The following is an 11076-nucleotide window of genomic DNA, read 5'->3' as shown; positions in this document are numbered from 1 at the left end:
ATTGTCCAGAGGATCATTCCAATCAGAAAGCGTTTTATAGATGCTTCCTTTAGCGAACAGATTTTATTAATCTAACTCTGAAAGTCTATACAAAATCTTACTGAGGCGTTATAGAAACTTTTATGTAAATGTTGTATACCAGATAACAAAAGAATACATAAAATGTTTCCATTGTCCTGTTTTGCTCTGGATAATATGTCTTATGATTCCTGATTTACAAGGAAATTTCTGTCAACTCCAAACATTCAGTTGCATAAAAATATTTCACATGACTAACTTTCTGGTATAAATACTGTACAGGATTAACCAACAATAATGGACGCTTACAAATTTTACATTCTACTTATAGTAGTACTTTACAGTAATCTGACAAAAAGTTCTGCAAATAAATCGGCACTCACACAATATGAATTTTTATCAAAATGGAAATTAAAAAATAATGGCTTCGTAAATATGGATTATGGTTTACCTGTTAACATAATTGGTGGTTTAATAGCAACTGTGAAATTGCAATTTATTCGCTGTAAGCCAGAGAAAGTACGATATTGGACTATGATAGATTGTCAAGCATTATATATACCGTCTGACTGTCATTTTACTTATGAACAAATTAACTTGTTAAACAATACATCAAAAAGCATTAATTGTAGTCAACATGTTAAAAGTAAGTTAATACCTAACAGATGGACTAAAGAAGTGGACAAAAAGTCCACACAAGTGGTGGAAATTCGAGTTAATAGTGCTATAACAAACATGAAACTTAAAGCATTCTTTTTGCACTGTGGAAAAGATTTAGCATATTTCAATAATAACTCATTAATACAATTATGTGACTGGGATCATTACATTGAATTAGTTTCAAACATTAATTCACTCGACGTTTACGGATACATTAATACAAGTTCAATTCTATCTGGTAAGATGATATGATAGTGAGTAGTGGTTTTGCTTTGTTAATCAATCACATTTATAACCGGTATTATATAAATATCAACTGTATTTGGAATCACAAGGCAATTATAAGCAGCAACTACAGTTTATTTGCAGAAAGCACGATCACAAAGATATAAACACATCGAGCGAATTCGAAGCAGGGAGCCGAATATGTGTTTGCGATCAAACACATGGGCAAATTTATAGTCAAATCGAATAAGGTGCAGCTAGGCAAGGCAAAGGCTAATAATAGGATTCGGGTACATATAAACGCGGTAAAGAGAATGACACATCGAGCGATATTTAAGCGACTAACATTTTAGCCATAGAGATATGCGTGTAGGCTGTCATGTGATCAAGCGTACACGTTTATACAGATATGATAGTGATCATAACAGTACAAAGAGATATGCGGATTGTGATTGTTTGAATAACATTGTCTGTTAGGTAGGTTAATAAAAGGGCTTAACAAAATTTAAACATAATCGAAACAGATTGTAGGAGAGTTGCTGTGTTGAAAATCAATATAATAGTAATGAGAATAAAAACAGAATTCTAAAGTAATAACATTTAAGAGCAAAGAATTAAAGAGGTTTCTAGTTGGTGTTACTCATAAAAGGCTTTTGTTGTCTAATATTTGTTCGAAATGAAGTATTATAGGGTTTTCTATTTCATTTCATGTCCATGGATTTTAAGTCTCCTTCACTTCGTTCTATTTAAGTATGTACAACGTGAATATTGTGAATGACGAGGGTGTCGTATTTGATGAAATACTCACTTGCTAGTCGTTTGTAAGATTTAAAATGCTTATCCATAACACTGATGATAATGGATCAAGAGATTCACTTACTAATTCTTATACGAGTTTTCGGATATCTGCACAGTACGATGTAGTCACTTCTCAAGTGTTCAGGAAACAACAACGAGGAAAGTATAACGAAATGTTTACTATTCAGGAACTTACTAACCATAAAGTTAAATGTAGGTGAATCCTGAAAACACTCAACTTCTTTATAAGTTACGTGCGGCATCGGGTAGTGTAATTTCGAGCCAAAACTATTTCCACTTTATGTGATAATATTTAAAGCATACAAAGTAGACAAATACAGCTGGAATGTGATTCCTTGATGCATGTACCGATTTGCAAGTACCTGAGAACTGTGTGTTTCGAAAGGGCGAAATCAGGAGCATTGAAATGCTTGGTTTCGTATACTTTAAAGATTCTACACCTTCAGGTTAAAGCACTGTTTATAATTTAGTTGCGTGTCATCTTTTTGACACAAACTTGATATAACGAACGCATCTAAAATAAATATAAGGCATTATGTATCTGCTACATTTGAATTCACAGATGCCATATGTATTAGGTTATAAACGGACGAACTACTTATGAATAACCAATAATTTTCACTGATATTTCGATAACATAAACTGTATTTCTGAATAGCATGATTCTTCATTTTGACTATCAATGTATAACAGTGAGCTCAAGTAGCGGATTTTTAATAGTAAGTATTTTTTTAGACGCTTTGTTAGAACACTGTGAACCTGAAATAGTCTAAAGAATGGCCACTAACCCCAATTAATCTAAAACATCGATAATATGCAAGTGAGAATTCAAATTTGAATTAAGCATAAATACATTTTATTGCATGCTTACAACAGTACAAAAATATAAAACATTTAATTATGCATTTAGTGTATTAGTTATTCCGACAAATACATCATAAAGATACATCTAGTATTTCATATCTATCGTATGAAGTGCCCGTAAAATATCTACCGAATCCATTTCACTTAAACGACATTGTATTTGATATTTTATATAACTCACTGATCTTTGATCAATTGTTGATACTTATATTGCCATGAATGGTAGCATTTACTGGGTTTATGAATTGACTATGCTTACTAATTTTCATAGCGGTGAAATGGCTGAATTCATCTCAGTCTGTACGGATGCTATCCTCATATTTTTACTTTAACTTATGTAGCTAATTTTGTTGTAAATCCAAAATTTTCTTTATATTGTATTTTGAGTCCCGCTTTATTGCGTCGCTTGATTATAGAAATCAGTTGATTATCAAGTAAACTTATTAACTAATATGCTTATTATCTATCAAGCCAATAACCTCTGCAGTCAATGACACAGTGACTGTCTCCTGACAAGTAAATCAATGATCATGACTAGGGACAGAAGAATCTGAATGCTTATTGACCTACATACTCTTTCTAATCCAATATCGTTGGATCGTTACACAACTTGCTTTCCATATAGTTTTAGTTTTTTTGGTTACTTTATCAGTCCCTCTCAGCTTATGTCACGTAACTGTAAATCTAATAAGATAGAAGTCATTACTAACCATCAACTATTTTTTCAATTTCACCAACTACTGTTACTTATATTTTGCTTTCTGATGAATTGCATTTAGTCTTTCTCATATCCTTAGCGCATATCCCGAGGTATATAGTTAAATGGGGACACTAATTATACTACGTAGTACTTTATGAATGATAGGATTTAGAAAATGTATATGACCTCGGCTGGAAATGCCGGATTCTGAAAAATTTGTAATCTCTGTGGATAACAAAATGTACCAGAACAGTAATTGAGTTTGAGACTAGTTAATGTACACAATCATACACTAATCCATTTCATTACGGGCGACCTTTAAAATCTGAAGAATTGTAAGATGAATATTAAAAGTCGTATATTACTCTTTAGTTGGCTTATTGTTACATTAAAGTAAAGACAAGAATTATAAAATTTACCAAAGGTAGTGAATGATTAAAAAAATGCTTTGAGAAGTTTCCAGAATTGTTGTAAATATTTTAGTGAAAAGCATTGACGTTACTTAGCCTTACACATCATTTCTGTAGTTTCAATTTTTCGAGATATCGAACACTTCAAACACAACAAGGAAGAAGTAGAATTCTAACACTTTATAATAATAATTATTATAATTATTATTAGCTTTATTCAATATTATATTTTTGATACAATATTGAATTCTCAGCACAAAGAACTTCAACAAGTTTCCGTTTCTTTCTTCTTCGTCCTTCCTGACGATGAATATTGAGTGATCGCCAGTCAGAAGTTAGCAGCCCAGTCAATCGACATCTGGAAAATATACATTCTTCTCACTGCATATTGCCAACAACTACGATATCTCTGATTAGACCTTCTGTAACCTTTACAGCGAAAGGTCTTACACTTTTCCGAAAACGCACCTGAATAGGTTGTGCGATTAATAGGCATAATGATGAATTTAAATAAACGAAATTAGATAACTTGTTGAAATATCTAGATGACGGGAACAGGTAGCTCAGATGTTTAAACAGGCCGCCAATTCACATTCAACAATGTGCTGACCGTACTGCTAATATGATCATTTATTACATATGACATCTATCATCTTATTAAATCAGACATGCATCCGAATGAAACATTTTTCTAACTTCCACTAATCAGTTCTGAATACAAACTAACCCATATTTCATTTCTTTTTATGATTGGTTGCGAATAGCCTACGTATATGCCCTGAAAACATTAATAACTCAAATGTTTGTGAATAATTGGTTTCATTTAGTTTGTGTGTAAACACTGAGATATATTAGCCACCTGTTTACTACTATTATCACAGTTTAAATAACAAAAGATTCAGTCAATCCTAACGTTTATAATTCTAACTTTTAATCATGATAGTTTGTAGTTATTTCATTAAACTAAACAAATTTTTTGTACGATCTTCAAAAAAGTAATGATCATCCTGACCCACAGAAGACATTTCATCCGTGATTTTTTATCTGATACCTACGTATAATATCGTAAACATCCTGTTTAGTCAAAGTCGTTCACTGAAATTACACTTCTTACTGTAGATAAATAAGTTGTTCATTGAAATCTGAAGTTTCATCCCGCTATCATATGGTCGTAAGTGTCAACTTTAATTGGCTTTGTGTAAACTTTCTGGGACTGGTCGATATTAAACTCATCGTCCTTTTGTTTATTCAAATATATAAAAATCATTTTGTATAGAAAATAAAATAGTGAAATATTATACTGGCCATCGAGTAGAAGCTTATTAGTCATATGAACCTTTATTAATGAACGATTCATTGACAAGATAATTAATGAGTTATCGGTAAAGTTATTATCCGCAAATTTCCTGGGTTTTATCAGTTTTCCGGTCCTCTCTTAAGACTAATTGTACTGGGTAAGCTATTCGATGAATAACTCACTGATTTATGGCCATTACTTTCCATGGCTTAAAACACTGAATATAAATTTTATCACTGGTTAAATTTTAACCATTTTGAAGAAAAGTAGTTTTTGGTAGAAATAACAATAGTTCTTGCTACAAATGCTCAGATTTCCTCATACTTTTTCACTCTAGTTCTATGATACTACCTTGTCAGTTGCTGCCCGAATAGCTTAGTGGTAACATCTCAATGTGAAACTAAGTGACCCAGGTTCGAGTCCGACAGTGACCATTAGTTTCCCCATGACTGAATATAGGTTCAGGGTCTCCTATCGATTATCTCAAACCACCTAGCAACGAAATATTGAGTATATATCATAAAGTCATCTAGATTAGACGGTTTATTGCAGCTTGATTAACTGGATCCAATTAGGACTAACGGAATAGATGAACATGACAGTGATCTCTTAATGATCAGTCAACTTAGATTCTAGTTCCAAGTCAACTATTATCTTTAACTGAATTTAAAGGGGTCGATAACTAATCCCCTTTTCATCTGAGGGACGTTTTTAGCTTTCGTTTTTGTAAAAGAGACCTGCTGAAATACATTAAACTGAGAATTCCATATTATACTGAACTTGTAATGATACTAATATTAATAATTCTCAGAAAGAAAAGATCTCAATAAAAATGTTTGACGCATTCAATTTTCTACTTCTTTTGTTTCTTTATCTCCGACACAATGTTCACAGTAAAATTGTTATCTATTCCCTTCAATATTTTATTTTACAAAATACAGTTCCCATTGAATCTCTGGATTCGTAAAATGACCCGTTTTGTCTAGAATACTCCTTTATGTATTCATATAATTACTTATACATATGTTTGATTGAGAATAATGTTATTGTCTGTTTCGTCCATATCATTGTTATGATTACTGACTGGAAAATTAACCTACTGGTTTTATTATATGTATAGAATATTCTGATGATTAAGGGAAGCCAATAAAAACATATTTGCTGCTAATACGCTGTTTCTAATCCTCAGAGTTTTCTTTTTTGTCCCTTTTCTTTAGTAATTTATATTTATTATTTTTGTACAATCACTTGGTCTGAACTGCAGAAGAAATCAGAAAATAAAATGAGACATATTTTATGTCCGAATTCATGTTCGTATGGTGCTGTAAGATGTTCTGGCAAACCGCACGTTATAAAATCAGTTAGTAATATAAAGAAGTCAATACCGGCTAGTATTGGAGATTGTATTCCTATCAGATTAGGTGTATTCGATCATGAATACAAATGTCTATGTGAAAAGGTAAGTTGTTGTAATGTTATTTCATAGTTTCAGTATTTATTACTATTAAGCGATATAGTAGTTAGTTAGTACCTGTCACAATTAGTATTCATCATGTCTTTGGAAAAGTGTAAAGTAGTTAACTAAAGAGATCGACCAGTTAACGATTGTAAAAACATTAATAAGTGGATAATGTGGTAGCGTTTGAAGCGAACGGTACTGGGATCAATTCCCTGAGTGAACATCAATTATAAGATGCACATACATCCACGTGACAAGTCCCAAATAGAACGAAACGCGCATCCCGGATTCCACTGCTAGCCACCATCACCTCTGCTTACAGTTGAAAGCTCTGATATTGAGACAATTTTTTCTACGAAATTTACCAAATCGTATATCAATGAATTGTGGCTAATAGACGGATCAGGATTCATTTGGTTTATTAAGGTTGGTTGGTGACTAACAGTGAATTTCATGACAGGTGTTTAATCTCAGTTGGAACTCATCAGCGTAATGTAATTGTATCTAAGCGTTTATTTTCACAATACCGAGCCAATGAGTTCATATAGCCAATGACCTGTTAGCTTATCTATTACCTTAGGCCCGTAGTAAACCTCAATCTAAAGATATAACACCACCATTACCTTAGCACCTAGAAGAGCAGTTCAATCCAATTAGGAATATTTTGTATTTCTCAATCAATACATTAATTCAAGTATCGTCGTTCATACATAACAGATAATAGTGGTTGAAATCAACTTTATGAAACGCTGGTGCTCCACAAAATCATCTACATTGATTATAATTTTATACCTACTAATGCCTCACTACAAGACGTTGTATAATATGGGCTCGATGAAGCTATGAAAAAGATAGTTACTTGCTGCTTGCATTTGATATGGATGTTGCTTGGTAACTAACGTTGAGAACAATAACTTTCAGATTTAGATCAGTGACACATATGAAGCATTCAGTATCTAGGGTTTAACCTCACTCGTCGTCCTGATGTTCACGGTTTCATCCTGCCCGATATGTGAACAAGCTAACTATTTAACTGTCCCCAGCGATCTATGATCCTTTTTGAAACAGAAAACTTAAAACAGTCTTATTTATTTATTCTCTACGTCTATTATTACTAGCTACATCAAGCTGATCATGCCTGTAGGCTGGCATGAATTCTGTAATTATTATTTGCAGAATATATTATTATTACTACTATCAAATTATAATTTGATAAAAAAAGGTATTCTGCATATTTGCGTAAAAAACAACCAAACTTTATTTATAATCATACATCTCTCTGATTCTCATTTTGACTATTCATTGAAACTCCTTGAGTACTAAGATATACCGTGATAGAAACACATAGTTATACAGTTATGATATTACACGTATTTTTTAAGAATACTAGTACCTTGAAAACTTTATTAGAGTTTTTTTAATGCTTTTTTTTCATTTCATAATTAGCAATACGAAACATAATTTCAATGATACATGTGTCTATCTTAATTATTTATGTCTAAAATAAGTGCTAGTCTCTTTTGTTTTAGTTTAATTAAAAAGTTCTTATATTCAGCTAGTACTCATTTTACGTAATTTTAAAGATGAGCTAAAACTAAAAACCTTCCACTTCGTCTTATTCATCATAAAGTTCATAATAAAAATGATGTTATTTAATCGTGTAAATTAATATTGAATGAGTTATCAACTACCTTTTAAATATTATCATCAACAAATCAACGTAAACACTACAAATATAATTAAAACAGACATTACATAGGGACCAAATAGCCACAAAGTGTAGCACTGAACCAGTGCATTGATTTTTTCGTAAAATTCATTTTTGATTGGTTATAAAAGATAGGAAATATATCCATCAATCTTATCCATGGTATTTATTAAAGATGAATCTGTCAATCAGTATATTGCTCGTTTTACTGTGGATAAAGAAGAAATATAAGGAAGCACTGAACATCGGTCATAATTATACAAAAAAGGGACAGAAATATTCGATTGTGAAAGAAAAATACTTGAAACCGCACAGCATAGAAATTGTCTGATGTAATAGAATCAGTAGTCGGCGATTAACAGTAATCATGCTCATCAGGATGAACTGTAAAAAACACTAGTAATTGTTTCAGTGCGTTTCAAATAATCTACTAAAGTGGGGATTTCGTTTTAAATTTTAAAGTTTATACTACTTTGAAGATGGATAACTACTTTATCTAGGTCTTAAATATTCATTTTTATGAAGTAATTTTAGCACTTATTTGAACAGTCGATTTGATCATATAAAGTTAACTTAATTTCTTCTTCTACAAACAAAGGGTTACTCATGGAATTCTGATACACGGTCATGTGAAATAGAGGATCCTTGCACACTTGATCAGATATTGTCAATAAAGGCTCATGAAATTAAAGGGAAAGATAGATTATGTGATCCCAAAGGAACTTTACGATGTATCTATACACAATATTACAAAAACAAAGATATATTTGGTTATCAAATAAGGCTTACTTTACACTATTCATGTATATGTCATCCTCAGTTTATGGGATATCGTTGTGATCGTCTAAGAAATCCATGCATTGAAGTAAGTTAGGCATGAATTTACTTTTGTGTCTTTTAGTATTCATTTCCTGTATTACATTTTACGAAGAGAGTATTAAACACGACTAATCAATGGCTTACATGTATCAAGAATCTCTTACACAAAAGTTAATTAGAGCAAGATAATCACTAATTGTAATTTTATTCAAACACATATTCCTGAAATATAATTAAAAAACTGTAGTAAAATATTGATCGATCAGTGGCATGCGTAACTGTATCAAAATTATTGATACTATTGTAAATAAGTTTTGGGAAAATCAGTGTATCGCTTTGTAGCTTCTGATTGATGAAAATATAAATTTCCACCTGGCATCTTCCCTTCTCTCATGCATTGCATCACGTAAATTCAACAGTCTTTTCCCTAAGTAGAAGAATTGTATTACCATCGGTAAGTTAGAGAAATACAATTGTACATACTAGTGTAGTGCATACTGATTATGCTGACAGATATAAATGGTATGTAGCAGCAATCGGAATCAGAATGGCTATCAGTATAAGATTGAGTTGAAGAGAATAAGAAGGGAAACAGAGCAACTGGAATAACAAGAGAATTGAGAGAATTATAAAGCATATAAAGGAAAACTGAAGGAAGATGTGCAAATAAAGTATTTAATGTGTGATATTCATATTTTACAAAGTCACTGTATAATTTTGTAGAAAACAGCAAGTCGTCATTCACTGCACTAGGATATAAGGGAAATGAGGCTTTTGTATTTATCATTATTAACAGATAACTAGAACACATTGATCTGTTATGCTGCTAACGATGATTAATTATTTTCAGTTAGAAATAGGAAGAAAATGTGTACTTTTTCAAAGCACCTTGTTTTTCTAACTTAAAAGATTAATTAAACAAAATCTTCTACCTGAAAACATACATAATTGTATGTACTGTAAAGAGAATTAAAGTAATTGATGAACGCTTTTACCGGAAATTTTGTTTCTACTAATTATTGAGATCATTTTAACTTTACAAAATATCGTCTACAACAACTTTCTTGTTTCGTAAAATATGTTCAGGATCATTTATCATCTTTCATCTTTATTAATTAAACATTTCAGGTCAACACCAAAAAAAGTACGCATCAAGTAATAAACATCCAATAGCTTTTCAATAAATGCTTAGTTAAAATGATGTTAGAAATGATAAATTATAAACACATACAGAAATAAACAAAAGAACCAGAATTTTATTTATTTCATTGTGAAAAGAAAAAAAGTTATTTGTAAAACGGAATGAATGAAAAAGTTTACTGAGTTTCATTTTTACTATAATTATGTCTTGCATTAGGTCGGACAATAAACCTTAAATTTTCATGTACTAAACGAAGAATATTATTTTCAATAAACTGTTATCAATAATTCAGCTAAATTAATAATTCCAAATAATAAGGAAGTTTAAGACAAATATATTGTTGAAAATGATAGCATATGAATTAAGGATTGTTGGTAACAATCATTAAAATTATTAAAGTTTAAATGATAAAAATTTCATATGAATTTGAACAGGGTTATACGTTAAACTATACTATGAAATTAATAGTAAAAATAAATATAAATGACAATGGACAATAGTTGCGCAGTATCGTAAATTGATAAACTCCAAAATGAACACCACTGAATTTTAGCTTAGCAGTATAGAATTCAGGCATTGTGCGCGAGACTGAAAATTGTGGGTTCTATTACTTTTGACAGGGTCGTATATATGAAGTTCCGAAGAGTTTAACAAATAATTTTGACCTGATGATGACTCTTATTGACTGACACTGACTGATGGGCTCCAGATATTTCAGAAGCAGATAACATTTAAGTCATGAATCGCTTCCAGTCATCAAGTACACTATGAGTATCTAAAGGTGTGTACTCCTAAGTGTTAGATTAACGCACCATATACTCATTATATTTCCGTTTAGTTGAACGCTAGTTATTAATTATAGCTAACCTGCTAACAAATTCTATCATATCAGTGTTTACCTATTGTCCATAAGATAATCTACCAATCGAACATATATATATATATATATATATATA

General features: G+C 31.2%; 2 protein-coding genes across 2 annotated transcripts in view; both read left to right on the top strand.

The window, feature by feature from the left end:
* Positions 1-315: 315 nt before the first annotated feature.
* On the top strand, positions 316-930 carry Smp_153080 (hypothetical protein; the record flags this gene model as incomplete). The annotated part of the gene is made up of 1 exon (XM_018798665.1): positions 316-930. The coding sequence occupies one exon, from the start codon at positions 316-318 to the stop codon at positions 928-930; it is 615 nt and encodes a 204-aa protein (XP_018653584.1).
* Positions 931-6275: 5345 nt separating this feature from the next.
* Smp_153090 (hypotheical protein) overlaps positions 6276-11076 on the top strand; it is a gene marked incomplete at both ends in the record, with an annotated part of 9277 nt that continues 4476 nt past the window's right edge. Inside the window, 2 exons of the mRNA XM_018798663.1 lie at positions 6276-6452; positions 8759-9025. Of these exons, the coding sequence (XP_018653583.1) occupies positions 6276-6452; positions 8759-9025 (444 nt within the window). The remainder of the gene's footprint in view (positions 6453-8758; positions 9026-11076) is intronic.

The sequence above is a fragment of the Schistosoma mansoni genome, chromosome 7 (assembly GCF_000237925.1).
Source record: "Schistosoma mansoni strain Puerto Rico chromosome 7, complete genome".
Taxonomy (NCBI): Eukaryota; Metazoa; Platyhelminthes; class Trematoda; order Strigeidida; family Schistosomatidae; genus Schistosoma; species Schistosoma mansoni.
The sequence above is the reverse complement of the archived record's forward strand: the minus strand, read 5'-3'. Positions and strand labels throughout refer to the sequence as shown.